The sequence below is a fragment of the Ammodytes marinus genome (genome assembly GCF_949987685.1).
Source record: "Ammodytes marinus genome assembly, chromosome: 17".
Taxonomy (NCBI): Eukaryota; Metazoa; Chordata; class Actinopteri; order Uranoscopiformes; family Ammodytidae; genus Ammodytes; species Ammodytes marinus.
This window is the reverse complement of record NC_137221.1, coordinates 9,154,755-9,177,370: the sequence shown is the minus strand read 5'-3', so window position 1 is coordinate 9,177,370 and position 22,616 is coordinate 9,154,755. Positions and strand designations below refer to the sequence as shown.

At 40.2% G+C, this 22,616-nt stretch overlaps 1 protein-coding gene across 1 annotated transcript in view; it reads right to left on the bottom strand.

Annotated features, from left to right (window-relative positions):
- The window catches only part of osbpl10a (oxysterol binding protein-like 10a), a gene marked incomplete at its 5' end in the record, with an annotated part of 60,654 nt that extends 38,770 nt beyond the window's left edge, over positions 1–21,884 (bottom strand). The window contains 4 exons of the mRNA XM_080045545.1: positions 2,546–2,614; positions 5,042–5,121; positions 12,224–12,399; positions 21,574–21,884. Coding sequence (XP_079901671.1) covers positions 2,546–2,614; positions 5,042–5,121; positions 12,224–12,399; positions 21,574–21,884 — 636 coding nt within the window. The remainder of the gene's footprint in view (positions 1–2,545; positions 2,615–5,041; positions 5,122–12,223; positions 12,400–21,573) is intronic.
- Positions 21,885–22,616: the final 732 nt, after the last annotated feature.

Sequence of the window (22,616 nt, the reverse complement as noted above, 5' to 3'; positions counted from 1 at the left end):
AAAATATTTGATATCTGTTTCATTCCTAAAAGCCTCTAAAAGAGCATTTAGACCTTGTTATGCTAATTCTTTCACTCAAGTAAACCCAATTATTTTAAGCAAATGTCCACATATAAAAGATTTTTTGTACTGATGCCAGAACTGAGTATAAAGCCCAGGACAGACAAACCCACCAGCAAGCAGGAGTTGGGCATCACACACACACACACACACACACACACACACACACACACACACACACACACACACACACACACACACACACACACACACACACACACACACACACACACACACACACACACACACACACACACACACACACACACACACACACACACACACACACACACACACACACACACACACACACACACACACACACACACACACACACACACACACACACACACACACACACACACACACACACACACACACACACACACACACACACACACACACACACACACACACACACACACTCTCTTTAATCAAGCAGAACGTAAACAATGTTACCAGCCCAACTCAAAGTCCACAGTTTGACTCTTTGTGACCTTCCTGTCAGGAGTTGTGCGAGCACGTGATTCACAACTAAACAGTGAGCTCACACACACACACACGTACACGCCACACACACGCACGCACACGCACACACACACACACAGTCAGCAGTCCAGTAGAAAAGCTCTCATCCCCGGCAAAACCTCATGATGCTTTCAAAGGCAGAACGACTTCTTTTCAATGTACTGGATATGAAACTTTGAAACAGTGACAGCTTAAGTTAACATTTGAAAGCTACTAGAACTACTGTAACCAACTTCCTGTTAGCATCAGCTGTGGTTGGACCGTGGAAACAAGGTCAAACTCTCTTACGTGACCTGATGAGAATCTATAAAAAGCTCCAGCCAGAGAGATAAGAGTGTTTACTCATTCATTAAAGAGTTACTGCTTTATTGAACAAGGTAGAGTTGTTACACTTACACACTGTCACATGTCAGTGTGTATTACAATGTCAACTATAAACGAGGCTCTAGAAAAAATACATACAGTAGGTGTTTTTAGTCATTTTAGTTTTGATTTATAGATCAGAATCAGATTTTACCTGCTGATATCACCATAGCATCACTAAACAGATGTATTAACACACAATACCTAATCTAGTTTAAAGGATAATCCTGGTGTAGTTCAACCTGCCGTGTTTCCCATAAGTGAGGCCACCGAGTTTCTTTGGGTCGTGCGAACGTTGCACTCAGCATCTACAACCTAGTGACATGGGGAAACGTGGGCTCAAGCAATATAACATATCAAGTACAGCCTCCTGCAGCTTTCAAAATTAACATGTTTGTCAAAAGAATCATTTCAAATGCTCCCTTCTGTTAGCAACCTAAAACTAGCTAACAGCCAACACACGTATAGCTTCAGTAGGCTACAGTCAGTGTAACCCCTAATTGCATTGCCAACGCCTTATTCGGGAATTGTTTAAAGTGTGCACTATATTTCTATGGATACATGGCTATCTTTCTGCTCATATCAAGACCTTAGTCAGGAGCATAACATATATCTGCTAACTCCACCTGCTGAAGACCATGTGATGTGATCACAAAAGAGTTTGTTAAATGGACCTTGAGTTGAGGTTTGCGAAGCGTCAAACGTTCTTCTGTGTCGGAAAGGAGCTGATTCAGCTCTGTGGCACTATTATTCACCAACATACTCATAGTTGTTCTTCTACCTCATCAACTTCAAAATAAAAGCCTCCCGAGCCTTGTTTTGAAAAATGTATTATTTACTGTGTCTGTATCGATCAACAGGATAATATGATGTGTCAGCACTCTTTCATTCAGTTTCTTACAAAAGAACCCACAAGGAAAATAAACCTATGCCTTCCTTTTTTGTTGCTGTAATAAATAAATAAATCCTGCTGCATCTTCTCTGACAAAGAGTGTAGCTGCGATAACGATCTGTGAGGGAGACAGAGGCGGCCCAGGGAGGGATTAGGAGCCACAGCAGCAGGGTCTATACAGTAATAACAGCTGCTGCCGTGGCAATGCAATGCCCCCCAGTCAACCAACAGGAACAAAAACACCCGTTCAGCTCTGCGGGGCACATGGAAAAAGACCAGAGACAGCCCGTTGCTCGTCTTCCTGCTTCAGATTTTTTCCCTTGCTTTGCCAATTTTCTTTCATCTCTTGATTTCTTTTTCCTCATCACGGCTGAGCAGAGTAATTGGACGTTCCCCCTTTAGCTCCAGCTGTGCAGCAGTTTGAATGGGCGAGCAGTGTACATGTTGAATAAGCAACCGGCGGTGAGGCAGCATAATGAGGCCCGCAGTTATTTACTTGTTTAAAATGACACATGAGAGAGAGCGTTTTTGACCAAACAGCAGTCATCACGGGAAAAGGAAGTGAGTGTTCCTTTTACTTGTCTGAAGTTTGAAGGTGAAACTGTGTCTGCGAAACGGGAAGTGGAGAGAGCCGCTGAGGTGCTCAGGTGGTGGGTGTGTGTGTGTGTGTGTGTGTGTGTGTGTGTGTGTGTGTTGACTCACCAGCCCCTCCTGGCCTCCTCCAGCTCTTTCCACACTCAAGTGTTCATCAGAACCCTTCAGCTTCCTCACCTGAGAATAAACACACAAAGACAAATTAGATTAAACATATGCATACGATAGCAAAGAAAAATGAGGAAGTAGTTTAATATAGTGGTATGAAATTAAGCATAGAAATGATGTGTTGGCTTTATTTTATTTATTTACACATTTCTCATCTTTATAGAGGATGTATTAACAAGAGAATTCTTTTTACATTTAATGCAATCCAGGTAGACAACACCTTAAACTATAACCTTTAAATGTAGCATAGTTACACCAATGCCTCTATGACAATAAATATGAAATTTTATATGAAAGTCCACAAGTGTTTTTTTCAAAAGCTTTTGACTATTGTTCTGAAATCTAAACTTTACACTGCTTCAGTACACATCTCCTGAGGCTAGAAAAAGAGCTGACACTTTTTTTTTATAAGCATCCTACCACCAGCTTGTTCGTTCGGAGACAGACAAACAAAATGCCTTCACAGATTCCATTTACAAAATCAACTTCAATACCAAAAGCTTGCAGAAGAGATGATAACGTTTGGATTATTTCTCTCCTTAAGCACTGCTGGTGTCACAACCTGCTGAAGGAGCTTCAGAAGGAGCTCTGTAACAAGTCTTCTTCAGCGCTCGAATGGCGTATGTACCCCACCGAGATTCAGACAGCACACACAAACGCACTTACTAATCCCTTGAAGGATACGCTAAACCCTAAAAGATGCACATGCCCAAATAATAATCTGTGGAGTCCATATTAAAAAGTACCTGCTGTGGATGAAGGCAGTAACTACTACAACCAGCACAGTAATATGTCAGAGGCATGAAGAGGACAGTGAAACCAGGGACATATAGTGACATAAATAATGCAGCAGGAGCCACAGCCACATTTCCCTAAATCTCTCAACGAGAGTGCTAAAATTACACTCGAATAAGTAGAGCAAGAGAAGTTACACATGACACATGTGGCAGCTGAGCTCCACAAAGCGTGTCAGTTGTAAATGTTGTGCTTTTTTTCCCATTTGAAATGAATCCGTCTTTATTTTTGTTGCATCTTTTATGCATCTGTTCTCACTCGTTGACTATTTCTACTTTTTAAACATGTTATAATAAGAATATATATATATATACTGTATATCATTTATGCTTTTCACGATTATTCCTTATAAAACAGTTTTCTTATTTCCTCTAGTTCCAACATATTTTTTATACTTTTTATTCATTTTCCTCAATAATTTAAAGAAAGACATGGATAGATTTTATTAATTGGGAGTCATGGCTTGTTGTCCGAAGAGACATGACATTTATTTCAATGACATTAATAAAGGTCTGTTGATTGTGCTTCACTGTGCTTGTGTTCAAAGGGAGAGTGTAAGGTAGAGAAGATGAAAGAACACCTCTAACTAACACCTGAAAGAAAATGAGGATGCATTTGGTGTATTTGGACCAAAAGCTCCCCATTGGGTTGACTCAGAGCTGTTGTTTTTCAGGTTGAAATATCTGAAAAGTCTGTGACATCTGTTTGTTTTGTATTACAAACTTATCTACTTCGAATCCAAGATACGATTCCTGTTTTTAGTTTAGTGGCAAATGTCCACAATATATCTACAAAGATTGGCTGAGATTACTTTAGTACAGGAGGCTGCTGCAAGGAAAGACTGACATTTTACTGGGCCACTGAAATGGTATTCGTTCAAAATGTATTTAATCTACACAAAGACTGGTTTGAGCGTACATCTCCAGTAAGTGAACACTTATGTTAAAAACTAGGCTAAGGTTGAACGTCAAAAGAGCTAGTGCTGGGGGCAGGTTGCATCAGCAGGAGGTTGCTGCAAGACTTCAAAGAAAAAACGGGTAATTTTAGCAGGATAAGAATACGAGAAAGACATGAGAGGAAAAAGGCAGGAAAAGATGCTTGAGTCATCTATAAATAGTTTAAAAAAAGTATTGCAGTAGATTTTTAAATGCTAAATGAGACTCATGGGAGATGGTGGCATTTAAAAGGAAAAAATGTCACGGAGAGAAATATCTGTCACCTTTAGACTCACTAAAAAGTCCTTTTAGACTTAGAGCAGAACAGAAAGAACAAGAAAGGACAGGATTTTTTCTGGTCTGTGCAGAGGGTTTTAACTCTGTGGAGGACACAATAACTCTCTGGAGGACAAACTGACAAACCAGACATCAAATCTGAGCCTGGTAAAGTGACATATTTATAAAAAGACACACAGGAGAACAGGAATCACAAGGGAAACGTCAAGGCCTTTCCCCTCACTTCTCTTCCTGAGGAACATACACCAAGATCTTTGACCAGGGTCATGTTTACAACTCTGTTAGTGCCAGTGTGTGTGTGTGTGTGTGTGTGTGTGTGTGTGTGTGTGTGTGTGTGTGTGTGTGTGTGTGTGTGTGTGTGTGTGTGTGTGTGTGTGTGTGTGTGTGTGTGTGTGTGTGTGTGTTTTACCTTGGCACTGCTATCCGAGTGACGTCTGGCACACGTTTGCAGCTGACTGATCCAAAACTGCTGCTCCTTGGCGTCCGAGGCTGCAAAGACAAACAGAACAAATATAAATGAATCAAAAGAACAAGCCTTAACTTCCTTTACACACAAGACATCCAGAATTGCCAATACATCTTTACATGAGTTCATAGGCAGGTCAATGCGTAGTTACAACAAAGCCTTCTGCGTTTCTAAGTCCATGATGGTTACTATGTCGTTTTTTTTCTTCCAGCAGATGAACGTTTAAAATGTAAGAACAAATTGTAAGAGGATTATTTATTAACTGTAATTGTTTAAGTTTCAAATTCCTGTCTAAACATATTTTCATGACTTTTCCCACGATACAAGAAATACACCGAAGAGCAAACACTGAATTGCTATTATTTTGGAGGGTCATGTCCTCAAAATAATATTATAGAATGTGGGTGTTTTTGCAACCTAAGAGGAGCCCAAAAATAATAAATTAACAGTGGATATGACTCCAGACTCAAAATATTCAAAATGTGAATATTTTTAGACAACAAAATAAATAAACAAATAATACTTTTCCCACAACAGAAGTCTGTTTTTGGTAAGACAAAAGAGTAAACATGTCAATTTAGCAATTTCCCTTTATGCTAAGCTAGGCTAACCAGTTGCTGCCTGTAGCTTCATATTTACTGTGCAAACATCCCCACATGTCAAACCAAAGAGTACAGAAAATGTTCAGGGAAACAGAATAACTATGTTTTAGGGTGGAATGCCAATGGAGTGATTTTTATTTAACTAGCGACTGCCTTAAACTTTGAAAAGAAAGCTGCTAAAATGGGGTTAAAGGCTGTATATGATTGAGGCATCATAATCAACTCATTCATTTACAGACTGTCTACTCGGCCATTTGATCGTGTTACCTCCTAAATTACGTCCTAAGGGCTGGTGGTATCAAATCTGGAATTCTTCATTTTCTCCCCTGTGCTAAATTAAACATTCAGTATTCATGAAACATCAGCGATTCTTTTGTCCGCAGCATTTGTGAGCAGCACAGGAAGCAGCATGACAACGTGAGCATGCTTGCTGGTTTGCCATACCCTGTAGCACAGATACAATAAACCCTGTTATAGTCTGAACACGAACCGCCAGTTGGAGCTGCAACTCACTGACTATCACACAAGGAGACACTGACTGTCTGTCTGCTTATGCTGACCAGCTCCAGGTCAGACTGGAAAATAATATCCTCCCGATCCCATTTCACCGCCTGATAGTGAGAGAACAATGCCTTAGATGGGTGTGATAACGTTGAGTTGACGACGGAGGTCAATCCAATCTAGGCCGCTGACGGAAAAGAAGAGTAACAAAAGATGGCAGATGATGATTGCACCTCATTTTAGATTGTTATGAAAATGACTGCATCTGGTGATTGTGTGCTTCTTCCTATTAAAGTATCATCTAAGCAACAGATACCCTCATTCAAACTTGCATTATTTCATAATGTATTTCAATAACAAAAGGGAAGGTGTGTGGCAGGTAATCAGTGCAGCTGAGATTCAAGATTCAAAGGCTTTTGTTTGTCACATGTGTGACATGAGTGAGCACTTGATTTTCTAACATTGTGTGATGAAGTGGGATAAGGTGATTGTAAAGTCTTGTAAAATTCCAGTAAAAAACTATTTCTAACAGGTGCGCCACATTGCAAACTGTGTCATACATACACATATTTTTACTTTAGCTCATATAGTCGTGATAGCATTTTTAATTTGGTGAATTTCATGTCAACTACAAAACTAAATATCTCGAGTTTGAAACAAAATCAAAATGCATATTTTCACAAACTGAAACATACAGAATAATAAGTCACAGCATAGCAAGAAACACCTTCTGTAATATACTGCTCTATTCGCCTGGAGCAGCACACTGGATGGCCTTACTTTTTGTGAGAGTGAAGAAACACAAGGGAACAAAGAATGAAAGGATCAGTGTTCCTAAAAAAAAGTGCTCGTGGGATTGTCTGTCAGCATCTGAAACCCTCTTGTCTGTCAGCAGAATGGGGGAGGGCAAGCTTTGAACTTCTCTCTCAGGCTCTTCTCCTCAACTTTGGTCACCTGTTGCACATACAATAAAGTGCAACACCATAAATGCTTTGGAGAAAAGACTGTGTGAAAGAGCTGACATTATCCTCGTTTTTTGGGAAGAATTTTTTTAATCACACAAGGTGGGACCTGGTTTATTTGAAGCATACTAGACACTTTAATACACTCTTGATAAATAAAAAAAACCCTGGATCAAATTCCACATAGACTAAGACATTCTTTTTTTTTTTACAAAGTAGTATTTTCAGTATATTTCAACTGATTCTCATCCGAAGAGAAGTTTTAAATATGTAAATGTATATAGCACTCTCCCTATGAGCGACTGAATAACAGGAATTGATGTCTCCATTATATTCAGAGGGAATTGCAAAATCACCACCACAGTGACAATTCGGAAACATCTTAACCATTTTCTTTTTGACTTGATGATTGAAGTTATTCTTACATGTGGAGAATTCAATTTGCACTTGACAGTCACTCGCAGTGTCTACATCTGCCACCGTCACGAGAACACCTACAAAGGGCCTCCTTAAGTCAAGAGACGACTCTTAGGAAAATGAGACGTTCGCACAGAAGATCTCAACAAGTGCAGCATTTCCAGACGTGCTCTCCAAACGGGGGCGGCTGCTTCGCCCTCTCGGGTGAAGAATAGAGTATTCATACTGAGGCACCTGTGCCAAGCTGCGTCTCTCCAAAGAAATTTAAATAAAAATACCTTCCCACTCATTTCTTGATGTTGTTTCCCACAGAAATCACTCACTCAAAAAGGGGCCACTTACCCGGAGAGTGAGCAAGCGTCTAAATCAGATATTTTTCTAAATGATGTGCAAAAGCCTCTCCGTGATTAAAGTTAATTAGTTGTCTGTATATAGCAGAGCAGCCTCCGTGTGTGGGGTATGCTAATATGCACCTGTTCATAAGCTGAGGTAAGAGAGACACACACACACACACCTTCGCATAGAGCAGGACGTTCTGTTCTCATTCAGGGAGATGATATTGATTAAAATCTAAAAAGCTGGTTTTGTGTCACAAGAGCTGCAGACTCGGAGGTGACATGCTGACAATCTCTACTCATTCGATGGAGGTTTGGGATGTAAAAAATCTACTCACTAAAATCAGTAGCTGGTCCATCTGCCCGTTTAAAATGATACAATGGACAGCAATCCTGGTCTGAGGGTCTTTTTCAAATGTCAATATCCATCCCATGGAAACGTCTGAGCCATATGCGAACACTACTGAGCACAAAAGAAGAGACCTCCTCCCCAGTCAATCACTGCAGCACCATCATCGTCTAATTACACCCTTTTTAATTACAGCGTGGTGAAAGATGTTATTGGTTAAGATAATGGTTAGTCTGAGGATTAATGCTGGAACCAGCAGTTAGATTTGATTAAATTTGCTGTCTGATATTATGAACAGGGCACTTTAACCATATATTTCACATTGAAATGGGACAGACTGACAAGGACTGGGTTAGAAAAGCGGCCCGGAAATTACAGCAACCAGCCTTTCCTCATCAAAGTGAAACAATGACACCCATAATTATAAGTACTATGTCAGAAATATTATATTTACTATTCTAAAATATAATTTCCGATATAGCTTTTAGGTTTAATCGTCTTTTTAAATAGCTTATACACTAATGAGTCAGACTGCTGTGCCTCACGTTTGTTGTGCTGAGCAGTTCATTTTAATGTGTGTTAGTGAACTGTTGCTATTGACTTGATAAAAAGAAAAAAGAAAATTACTTGTGAATTTAATGGATTTCAAATCTTAAATGGTAGCACGCTAGCAAGAAGATATTTAACAATCTGTTCTCTGTTCTGCAGTTTAAATGCAGTTACATGACTAAAGTTAAAGCTTTTTTAGAGATTTTTTTTTAATGCTGACATAAAAAATATAATCAAAAAGTATTTGAAAAATAACTTTTGGGAAATGTTTCTTTCCTTCCAAAGATTGATACCACTCTCACATATGTGAACAAATGTAGGCTACAGCTAGTAATTAGCTTAGCTTAGCTAATTAACTGGAATCAAAATAGCTAGCAACCCAACCCCCAGTAAAAACACACAGGTTTACATTTCTGTTTTTGTATTTTGAATTAAACAGAGATATAACGTCTTAATTGTAAAGGTGTAAAGGTAGTTGATGTATTTGTTTAAATTTACAAGCTTTATTATGCTAATCTAAGATAATGTCTACGGGCTGTAACTTGCTTTTTACATAGACGGTACTCATTTAGCATACGCCTACATAGTGGTATCAATCTTTTTGACAAGAAATACAAAAGATAAAGGTATTCTTTAAGTTAAAGTAAGTATGTTTGGTATCCTTTATGCTAAAAACAAAAATATACATTAATGTCAAGTGGACAGCTAACAGCTATTAAAACAGGATGCAAAAAGCTTGCCGTAACCACATATTTAATGTTTCAGCAGATCTTTTAGTGAGGTACGTTCTTGGTCTTGGTTAATGGTAATCAATCATAACGAGAGGTCTCTGCATCAAAACACTGCAAAGATTTTATTTAATTAATATGATGCACCGTAAAGATTGTGTCAGGCGTCCTAATCAGTCAGTTTGAAAGCTGTGAACACGACTCGACCTTTTCATTGGTCGACTGTCTCACTGCGACGTCGTGTGATAAATAGCTTCATTTGCAATCTGCGCATTCAGACAAGATTAAATTCCCACTGCTCTTCACCTTTGCTCTGCAGCAAAGCAATAATGAAATACTGCCTTTATAACACTCTGCTTAGGCTAATGATGCATTGCTGCTCTTTACAGCTGAGCTCGATGTCACATGCTCTGATGTATCAAATTAGAAATGTTTGCATTTACTGAGAAACATCATTAAGAATTGTCATAATTTTTTTCAGAATAATGTTCACTTATCATTAGATTGTCTACCTAGCATCACCTATAATGTCCTTGAATTACCTTTTACTTGTTGATAAATATAATATTGTATAACATTATGTTTGACAAAAAGAGCACTGTCTTTTACTGGATTATAATTGATTGATGATCAATTTTTAAGGAGACTTACCTGTGTAAAGAAAAAAGGGCTAAAATCTTCTTAATTTTTTACCAGAAAATGCAGTGGAGTTGGGGGGCTTTTTCTAGTCCCAACAACCTAAACCACAAAGATGGAAGCCTGTATGTTCCCTGAGAGGCAAAATCCTGGGCAGAAAAATCAGTAAATCACTGGCTGCTACTTGTCACTGAGAGTGTAAGGTAAAGATTCAACTCAAGAGATTCACCCAAAAATGACCAATTTCTGGGTGAAACTCTCAGTGTAGCCTCTGCAAAGGGCAAGCTACAGAGTCTGTGTATCCAGTATCTTCTCACACACAGTTAGTGACAGTTGGGGCGACTGTGGCTCAGGTGCTAGAGTGTGTCAGCTGATGATCAAAGGGTTGGAGGTTCGATTCCCGCCCTGCCACTTGTGTCGTGGTTGTTATGTCCTTGGGAAAGACACTTCACCCACCTTGCCTCGTGTGAATGTCGATAGTAAGCCTGCTATCGGTGTATGAATGTGTGAGTGAATGGTAACGTGGGAATGGGAACAGGTCTCCCTTGAAAAAGAGTCTCCAGTCTCAATGGGATTTACCTGTATAAATAAAGGTTTAAAAAAAAAGAAAAAAAAAAAAAGTGACAAGAAAATATGTTCAAAACTCTCTTGTGAAATACTTTCAACATAAGAATATAGCTGGAAATGACTGAGCCTTGAAGTTAGTCTTGTTACTCCCATAGTAAGTTTTCAGGGAAGCTCATAGAAACCATTGCCACATCAGGAGTTACCACTTCAGCTTATCTTAATCACCCATTTTTTCAGGATGCACATGTGAGCCAATTTGTTCCCTGTTAATAGAGAAAATTAAAGTGTCTGACAACTGCTGATACAAATGCTGAGTCTAAATGGCTTTATTTTGGGTTTCTTGTTGTTTGGGTATTTCGGGGGTCAATCGCTAAACCTCAAAACAGGCATGGGCTTGTTTTGCTGCGCCGTATCAAAAGATGGCTTCTCTCTCTTCACGAGTTGGTAATGGAAATACCGCTTTGCCGTGAGCTACTCAGCGCAACTTTCTCTCTTTTTCTGTGGGGTCTTTGTTTCCTCTAAGCTCAATACACATGGATCACATGAGTTATTCAGGGAATATAGGCCAAGTTATTCTGATATCCTCCCCCTCGAGAGTGTAAGGGGACATTCCAGCGGCTCAAGTGGTGCAACAGTAAAAAGGAACTTATTTTGCCTCAGTGGATACAGGTCACTAAAAGCAAAGGTTTGAAATGCAGTGACCAGCTGATGCTCCTCTGTTTGACACTGGCTCTTAAAGCGATATTTCCCTTGCTTTGTTCAAACAGAGCAGCATTTTCTGCTCAGGTATACAATGTTTAAAAGAAATCTATGGACAATAAAAATGCAGGAAAATTGCTGATCGGAATAGTTCATTACTTGGCCAATTGGTTAATAGACTATTCATTTCGGCTCAAATTTAAATAGAACTGCGTTTTTCTAAGCATCAATGTAAAACATTTATTTAAAATATGAAAAGTGATATAAAAATGATTATTTTTGGAAGAACATCAGAACACAACATTTAGTTTTTCTGGTCAACACGAGAGGATATCAGTTTGTGATGCAGGTCACTGTAAAATTCAAAGACTCTTCTACAGCTTTGAACTTTAATTGTTGCTCAGCAGATGTAGTGTACAATGTTTTTTTATTGGAGTGTTTTCACTGAAAACAGCTGCTGGCTGCAACTGGAAGCGACGTTGACAAGAGTGGTATTATGCATTAAAACCAAACCAATGAGCCGAGAGACACTAATGTGGTCCATAGAGCCCAGAGAAACATGCAGTGGGTAAAATATTCCTTGTGGTATTGTTACTATGAGTAAACGCTGCTGCTTTCATTTCTACTTAAGTGCTTTCCAGAACCAGCTGGTCCGATGCATTCACAAATATTGGACGGAAAAAGCATTCTTTCACAGCAGACCAGTTGTGTTCACTTGCACTCAGTGTTTATACTTTGCCATATAAGGGCAGCCTGAGGACGGGCGACGTGAGGTCATACCTCTGAGTTTGTACAGCTCCCCATTGACAGAGTTTACAATGAACATGTGCGGAGCCTCGTCGCTGGGGATGACTGAAGCACCGATTAGGGGCAGGGACCCACGGGGCTTTTGGCTCTTCCCCTGCTCGTTGACAAAGTACTGCAGCTGTCCCAACTCTGGATCCAACACAAAGTACCTGCATGGGGAGGAGAACAAGAAAAAACAGATACAAAGACAAGTTAAGAAAGTAATGGACCTGAGAGAAAAGAGACAAGAAAGTAGAAGACCATTATCATCACTTTGTTTTATGTTCTTATTATCGCGGCTTGTTTACCCGGTAACACTTTTATTATATTTCTGCTGTACAAAACTTTTCAGGACGGGAGAGAGTAGCAAGGAGGAGGTAGGGCTAAGGGTAATGAGTGAGAGGCAAAGAATAGATGTTAAAATAATAATAATAATGATGATGAATAAAAAATGAAAAACACCCTTACATTTCTCACCTCAAATGCCTGCAGCACGTGTTTTACCACAGCACTCTTTCTTCACACAAGATTTATTTCAAATTCTCTGTGCACATGCCCATTAAGGCCTGTTAGCCTACAGCTCAATTCCAAATTACTCGAGGTAGCGATTAGTGTGGTCATCTTGAGCAGAATCCACTGCTAGAGGCGTGGAAAATTAAAAATCCCCGTCTTCCCCTTGGTGATTATTGAATCACTTTCAATCACCAGGTAATTGAATCTTTGCCTCGCTCATCACCGGCTGACACCTAAAGTCGACCTGACACCTAAGACTGACACATACCCTGCGTTCCGAATCGCATTCTTTATGCTGTTTAATATGGTAGAAAAAAGATTTAGGATGTCCCGATTCTTGTGGCCAGATTTTTAGTGTTGAAAAGCATCCTATTTGGGCGATTCAGACCCATAATCCAAATCAGCGGAGCCTCCATATCATGGACCTATAAAGAAATATATATATATGAAAACAAACTGGGATGCAACGGATTTAAAAGCAAGAGGCAAGATCAAGGCGCAATGTTATGATGAAATAAATAAGTAAAAGTATGTCCCAATTGTAGCATCCTAACTAGATTATTTTTATCGTCAGATGTAGCATGTAGAATAGAAAAAATAAAGAGTATTCGGAACGCAGGGATAACGTCACATCAGACCCAGAGAGACACACACATTTTATTTCCTGTGTGAGGATCCACAGAGGATTATGTGCCACATTTAAAGAAACCGGTTTGTTAGGCCTAAAAGGTGGAGTCAGCGATTCTAGAGAATGTTTGTTAAATAATCCCTTTTAGTCAAAATAAGTGATTATTTTTTTCACAATGCGCTACCTGTTCACACTGGATTTGTTTTTAACACACAAACACACACTACGGACAAGTAGCGGATTCAGATTGTGAGGAGATATTAACTCCTTTTGACACCAAAAATTATTTTGACCACAAGTATTCTCCAGAATCGCTGACTACACCTTTAATGTGCTGGTTCTCCATGGGGGCCAGAGTGGCCATGAGCGGCGTTGGCTGACCTTTTAAAAGTGTCCATGCAGAGGTTACAGCAGTCGTCTTTCTCCCTCTTTTCCCCTGTGTTCACAATCAATGTTCTACATACAACGCGCCATTATAGATGCTGCAGAATATCGACTGGGGCCTTTGCCGAGGCGGGCGCCATTTCTCTTAGCACGGACACAGCTGGTGCTTCTTCACATCGCCTTGTGGTTGCACTTGACGATTGAAGTGATCGCAAGGTGTCACCTGTCCACTCCATTATCTCAGCAGGTGTTATTTTAAAATACGGTAGGTGTCTCAGGGGTTTAAAAGGATTAAAGCATTGAATTTGCTGTGGTTTCAGACACTACCACTCCAACTTACTTCTTTTCATCTGTAATACCCTGTCAAATACTATTTGTATAAGAAGAACACACTTTCATTATCAAATTTCTATGCAAAATACTTTCTTCAGTAATTGATACAATGTCAGAAAATGGTGACAAAAAGCTTCAAATTGCTTCTTTTGTCTGATTATTTTATAGTTTATAAAATGAGACAAAGAAAAGCAACACATCTATCACTTGAACATTTTGGGTGATATCACTACTGTGGTCCAGGCTGGAAGATCTTAATCACTAGAAGATTGATTGCCATGACATTTGGAACCATCATCCGCTGACTTTCTCCTATATTCTGAGAAAATGTATGACCAATTACCTGCTTACAACTAATGACATTTCCATTAGCCTAAGCTGAACTCTATGTTTAGTGCTAATTAACAATTGTGAGCATGCTAACAAGACAAACATCATTATGTAAGCTTTGTCATTTAGAGCCTGGTGATATTAGCATTTACCCCAAAGCACCACTGTGTCTAAGTACAGCCTCTAGCGTGGATGTACACCGTTCAACTTGTTTTTGTTTAATCATTTAGTTTCTAAAATGTCAGAGAACTTTAAAAAAAGAGTTCCCACACCCCATAGTGACATCTTGAACTTTTGTCCAACCAACACTGCCAACCTATATTTAGTTTCCAATAATATAAAACAGAGGAAAGCAGTACATCCTTATATTGGAACATTGGAGAAGGCAAATGTTTAGTATTTCTACTTGATAAAATACCAGATGATCAGAAAATCTAAATAATTTGATTTATTAAATGATTACTCAACTCATTGTTTCAGCACTGGAAATATAAATTGTTTGTTATTTGTGATTTTAGAAAAATAGACTATGAATGGTTTCAGACTTCCAATATGCAAATGACAAGAAAACAAGGTTCCCCAGAGATGACGCAGTGTGGATACTGCTCTCTGAAAATTGATCCCCGCTCACGCTCTTTGCCCACTTCCGTCAGGAGAGCTGGTGATTTATGTCGACCACAGGAACAATCTGCCTGCCTCAGTTTCTGTCCAGCCATCTCTTTTTCTCTCTCTCTCTCTATCTAACACACACACACACACACACACACACACACACACACACACACACACACACACACACACACACACACACACAGACACACACACACAGACACACACACACACACAGTCACACACACACACACTCCTGTATATGAAGTCTTATCCCCTTGTTCAGTCGGCAGAGTGGAGGCTTTCACCGTTGACCCCTCCAGGCTTTCTTGCTTTTGCAGCTAAACCTCAATACAGACCTTTAACATGATGGATGGTGCTGGATAACAGAAACCTTGGGCTTTACATTCAGCCATTTCACCTATGAAGGCACGAGCATAGACTGCATGGGCATGAGGCTGCAGAAAACTGGGCCAAATGAGAGATAATAACTGGACAACTGATGGAACATCAAGTTCAAGCCCACAACAGCGAATTTAATATCAATTCCATTAAATTTGCTTCCAAACCTGATTCACAATGAATTTGTATAACTGTTAAATGCTAAGGTACAGTACCAATGAGGTTGTTGTTTGGCATTTGTGAACAAGCAATCATTGCGGCATATAAGCATAAAGCCAAACTACTTTAATCTAATGATAATACATAGAAAATAAAACTCTAGCCAGTAGCCACAAATCATTAAGTGTTGATTTGAGCTAATATAACCATAGAGCCAATATACCATGTTATCCGCCATCTTAGCCTACCACATTAGCTATGCTATAATGTGCTAATGAGCAGACAACCCAACATCGTCCTGGAAGGAGCTAAGTTGGAATAACGTAAAACCATATGTTGTGTCTCCAAAATAAAGGTTTATACAAATAGATTCTCAGGAACACAACGAATGCTCGAGCCAGTGTGGTATAAAAAACTATTTATCATTTTAGTTTTTCCTGTCCGCCAGTTACAATGTTTAGAAATGGCAGTATGTGGAATAGAGGTTGACTGCTTTTGATCACATTTTACAAGGGGGCGACATCTTGGAGGTTGACAACTGAATATTCTTTCCATCACATGTACATGGCTGCAGGTAAACCCTCGACCTAAGATTGACAGGACTGAATTTTGTCATTCAAATTAACCTTATAAAGAAATGTACTTTTATGTGCCCAAATTATTTTACTGTTTTCTTCATGATTTGAAAGGCTTTAGATGCATTTTCTGTAGACTTACTGTATGTTTTCACTTTTTCCAGGCATGGAAAACACTCAATATTTCACAAACACTAAATGTAATTCCTCTGATCTTTACCAAGCTTACAGCTCGGAATGTAATCACTCATCCACTCCGAAAAAACACATCTGTAACACAAAGAACTGCCAGATACTGAGCCCTTTTTCTTTTTTGCTGATACCATTCAAATAAATCACCAGCCTAACAATGATAACACTGTAAAAATAGCTTAGTCTAGCACATTCATCCACATCAACAGAAACACTGTTGTTTCCTAATGGCATTAACACTGATACTGCAGGAAATAGTCTGTCAGCAGAATTTGCATCTCCTTTCCTGCTCTTGTAAGGCTAAAAAATGCTCAGAGGAATGTCTCAGATCAGATTTTATATACCCTGAGATACCAGCTTAATCAAGTCAGTATAGCTAACCCTTTCGCCAGCAGACATAGAGCGACATTGAAATCCTGTGAGAAATGTGTTACAAGCCATGTGACAGATAAATTCCATGCCAATAATGGCTGGTTATTATAACTCCAGTTTGGTCTCCACCAATTCAAGAGTAGAATCTTTTCCCTTCTTAATGCTTGTCCTTCTTCACCTTCAACTCATCCATTTGGGCCCATGCACCCCATTAAGATAATTGAATGGCAATTTCAAATCTCTCAAATTCATTAGGAACTTAACCCCCTCTGAAAAGGTTGTTTGGACAGCTGCATTCAGTATGAACTCAGTCGGATGATGACAGATCGGGAGAACACTTTGCACATCTGTTTCTGAAGACAGGTGCGTAGGAGAGAGGGAAGAGCAGATCCAAGAAGATTGTAGTTTACAGCACACTGTTTTACTTGTAGGAATACTTTATTTTTTGCAACGTTTTGGTGCTAGACAAAGCAGCTACTACTGGTTTACCTTGCAAGTTAGACAGTGCGCTGGAGTGTACATTATTCTTAGCGTCATACAATCGAAGGTTCACCACAAATGAATAAGTGGACCTTGAATTGAAATTGTTTTGTAAACTGCAAAGAAATCTGCAAACCAACCAACTAGAGTTAAGACAGTATGAAAACAGCAGAGACAAATTCAAGCTGCCTCTCGACTTAAATTCCTTATTTTTTTTTAAACAGGAAGCAAAAGATGAAACGACTAGATATTTTTAAACATATCATCAAGAAGTCAAAATGTTCTACCCCCTTCTCCGCAAGGGAGACACCCACCAGAGACGCTCTATACCCCGACTCACAGCTTTGATCAAAGCAGCGCAGCAGTGCTCCGTTTCCAGTGAGCAAAGAAATGATTCATCCCTCACAACTACCCCCCCACACCACCCATCCTGCTGACCACTCAGGAAGACATGATTTCGGACTGTACACATGTAGCAAATGCTCACAAATCCAGCCTTGTACAACATAATATCTAAAAAATAAAAGGAGAACGAGAGAGCTATGCTTGTTTAGTATTCTGTGACCTCACCTGTGTGCAAATGTTGGAAAACCTACATGCACAAACTCTCATCAGTCCGAGAAGATGAGAAGCAGATTGTGAGCTAACAAGATATTGCTATTGTTGTGGGGACCAATTTTAGTTTGTAACGAACAATATTAATTTGTTTTCATCTAAATGGTTGATCATTTTCAAAATCAATCCTCTTCTTACTTCATGTCATGTTGTATAAATTGAAACTGTGAAGTAAATATTTGACATCCATTCTTCTTCTTCTTCTTTGAAGTTTTTACCGTGCGATTATTTCATATATTTTGGTTCTATATTGGGTTGAACAACAGCCATTAACTTGGTGAGGACAAACTATTTAAAAAAAAACTACAGGGCGCTCCGGTGGCGTAGTGGATAGAGCGCGTACCATATTGGCTCCGGCCTTCGTTGCAGAGGTCGCGAGTTCGAATCCGACCTGTGGACCTTTACTGCATGTCATCCCCCTATCTCTCTGTCTCCCCATTTCAACTCTGTACTATCTAATAAAGCTTGAAAATGCCAAAAAAAATAATCTTAAAAAAAGATCTAAGGTTATTAAGCAATACATTGTGTCAATAAGGAACACATAGTGTGTGCATGTATACCTGTATATAAAAAAGGGAACCTAGCAAATTATCTATTATGCAAAGCACCTACACAACATAACAGCACTTCTACAGGGCCACCCACACAGCGGCAGAATTAGCTCCACTCAGATGTCTGTATCCCACCACCACCACGCCTCCTAAACGTGTTTCTCTACGTGAACTATATGGAGTGACTATAATTACTTTGTACACAAGTCTTCCACCTGTGCCTCTCCTCCTTCAAATTTTTATATATTACATAAACACAGTACTCACTTTAGCTATTTGATAATGTTGAACATGACCCGAGAAAAGATTTGTTTTTATTCCTCTAATTTAGAAAACACCTGATGTCACATGTCAAACTGACCCTTTATGACATGTTTCTGTAGCCTCTTCTCGTGCCCTCACTAAATATCTTCACCATGGTAACCTGTGTGGCACTCATGACCTCGGGGACAAATAGAAAACTGAACTGTATTGAATCTTTGTTTTTTTTGTACAATCTCTGAATAATTCTAAACAAAAAGTTATTTTCATTGTGTGAGGCCGAGAAACACACTATGCTTTATTTAGCAAATGATTGCATGTAATTGCATTAAATAGTTTCAAAAGGCGATAAAAGTTTAAATTCTGTTGCAAAAAAACACATGGAATGAGACTTGGGTCCATATTTTATTCCCCAGCACTGCTCATTGCCTTTATTTCATAATAAGAGCACATGATAAAAACATAAAATTAATCCAGGATATGAAAAAAAAAAAAACATCTGCTTTCAACGAACCAAATTAGTTTCATGAGAATAAATAGGATTATTTTTGCCTGGATTAGTGAAGCCACATTTGAAGAACAGGGGCCAGGAATCATGGTAATCCCCTTATTTTGGTTCAACTCATTTTAATATCAGCTGCGGATAAACATGACGCTTTGATTGGTCACACCACATCCTATACTTTATGTGGCACAACCAGCGCAAAACAGAAATGAGTTAACTATTTGGCCTCATTCAAAAGTAAAAAATAAAGGATTTTTTAAAGTTTCCATTCAAATGACATCTGGATTGTCATGTCCTTGTGTATTGCTACCTTCAGAATTCAAACTGATATTTAATGATTGAGAAGTCTCGATTATAATAACTAACGTCAACAGCAGAACTAGTGGTACAAATAATAGTACCTACTGACTGTAACAAATCAGGGTTTCTGTGCTCACAATACATCTCAGATCTGATTAAATACTGAAAAGACTTTTCGCTTTCGGGATGTTTAAGTCGGTGGTGTTCACTATCTGTGTCTTCCACATTCACTTGAGCTCAAGCCCGTGGGACTCACTCGGGTCATTGAAGTGAAACGAATCTCCCCTCATGAAATCAGGACCTTCTCCTTTAAGGCCCTTGAAATTTAAACGAGACAGGTATGATCACCCAAAGGAACAAATCCATCCTTCAATATCCTTCCTGTTAACAACTCGGCTTTCAAATCAGCACAGTCCTGCTTATATCCCCCCTGACATCACAGTATTTTGATTTGTTTGTGTGTGTGTATATGTGTATGTGTGTGTGTGTGTGTGTGTGTGTGTGTGTGTATGTGTATGTGTATGTGTGTGTGTGTGTGTGTGTGTGTGTGTGTGTGTGTGTGTGTGTCGTGTGTGTGTGTGTGTGTGTGTGTGTCACTGTCAAACAGCTAATCCCTCATGAACATCACACGTAATTTAGATTTCCTTTGATCAACACCACCTCACTTTTGCCTCTCAATTCCCATAACGTGTGTTTGTTTCTTTCATCCTGGTTGTATTTTACACACAGGTATTCCTGTGTGGGTGCTGCACATCAAGATGCAGTTCAGTGCATCAACTCGCTGTCAGTTTAATGGGAGAGCAGGGAACATCCGTTATTTCTCTCCATCTCCGCCTCACGTGCAGCCCCAACCAACACTCCCCCCCCCCCCCCCCCCCACACACACACACACACACACACACACACACACACACAGCAGTTGTTCCATACAGCTGACAACAACATGCATAGCGAGATCTCTGAATTAAAAACTCTCTCAGTATACTCCGCGGCGTCTGAGTTAAATAAATCAGACAGGCCAGGCAGGGAGAGAACCCATAAATGCTGCATGAAGGTACAATCCCACAATAACGCACTGCTGTGATCTCCACAAATGTTGCCAAGATATTTTTTCATTATGAGAGAGAGGCTGCTGTGCTTCACAAGCAGTCAGTATCAGACAACCACTGGAAGCGAGTTCAAAATCTGAGTAAAAGCAATAATATTAAGTAATATGGTCATATCACTAACCACTACAGCGACCTGTAACAGTCAGGCGTGCACAGTGAACACAGCAACGCATTCAGGTCAAACGTATACGGTTATCCTGAGAGCTCAACGCACAGCAACTTAAAAAAAAACACATGCAAGTAAGACAGAAAAAAATTTAATTATAAAATGCTGCAGGGACCACAAACAGCGACAGTGACATTTAAAAGTTATTTTTGTTGCTTTTGATTTGAGTGAAAACTATTATTAATTGCAATCCAAAGACATTTGTACAGAGCTGAACCTTTTTTGTTCTGCCTCTAAATGACCCACAAAAGCATGTCTTTGGCATTTCTGTGCTGAAGTTTATTCCCCCTTACACAGATCCTGAGAGCAACATGTCTGCAATGGGCTACATCAGCCCAAATATCATCCAATATGTCAGCAAAGACAATGCATCAGTCCAACTATATACATAAAGATATTATTATTATTACAGTAATAAAAAAACGTAGAATTGTCTTATATTATGTCAACAGGACAACACAAAGTAAACATTATAAAATGTCAAAAAAATGTAAGCAGCACTGTTGTGTTCGATGCAATGATGATTTTTATGACATGCTATTGTAGTTCTAAGTGGTTGTTAACAATAGTCCATAAAACAGTCAATTAGCTGGCCTACAAGGGGGCGTGCAGGGTTTTGGATGTGATGTAAACCCCCTCACCTTCTCTCCCTCACGGTGACGTAGTGGTAAAAGTGCAACGTGGACTGGAGGTTTGGGGGGGGGGCACATAACAACACGAAGCAATCTGACACCCTTTAAACCTTGAACCGAAAGTGACTCTCTAGCCTGACGCCCTCCCGCTTCCTCCTTCTCCTCTGCCTGCCCCCCCCAAAAAATCCCTTGATCCAGTAGCATACGCGCTCACTCACACACACTCACCTGTTCTGCCAGCCTTGGATCAGGTTGGTGTATTTGCTCAGCGTTCCTTCCAGCTGCCTCTTGCGCGCCTGTGTGTGCTGATGCTGCTGCAGATTCATGCTGTTCCCTAACACTACTCCTGCTCCTCGGCCCCCACTACCACCACCACCACCTCCTCCCGCTCCTCCGGCCGGGCCGCCCAGTGAGCTGGAGCCGGGGCTGTGCGACCCGCTGCCGGGCTTCCTGGACGAGGAGTTCCCGCGGTCCGATGACGAGGAAGAAGAGTTGGTTTTGTTGGCCACGGGATGTGGACTGCAGAGCGTCTTGTCCATCCTCACGACGGGACAGTGGAGAGCAAGAGGAGGGAGGGGGAGGGAGAGAGAGAGGGGAGGGGGAAGGACCACAAGCAGCCAGCAGCAGCAGCAGAGAAGGTTTCACCAGCGCATAAGTGAGTGGTAACCCGGGCGATGAGAGTCCGCTGCCGAGCTAAAGCGAAGGCAGCAGTGGATGATATACATTGATGACTGCGCTGCGCCGGTTGTGGTGGTGTGAGCGTCCCTCCTCGGTGCGTGAGACAACGGACATATTCCTCGGTGGTGGCCGTGTGTGTCCCTAGTCTCTCTCCTCTCTCTGCAGTGCGCGGCTCTCTGTCGCTCTGTGGCTGGGTGTCTCGGGATCTCCTCCAGTGTTTTTTCCTGGTAGGAAAAGGAGACACGCCCACTCCACTCTGGGCCAGCCCCCGGATATTACAAAGCAGTCCTGTTTTAGGCCTAAAGAAGGAAACCCCAACATAAACCCCGATAAACCCTCCCTGCGTTCCGAATCTCGTACTCTTTTGAAAAACAGACATGGAGCGTTGTAAAAGGTTGTTCACCAGAAATGATATCCAGGACCTTCCAGGGTCCCAACCTGGGTGGACAACCTGGTCAACAAGCTGCTGGAAAGCTACAGGGGGCCGACATAGAGAAAATCAGAACCACTTTTTCAAGCGAATGGGGGTGGGCTAATAGGGAATTTTTTAAACTTATAGTTATGAAACTTTGCAAGTTGATTACTGACATTAA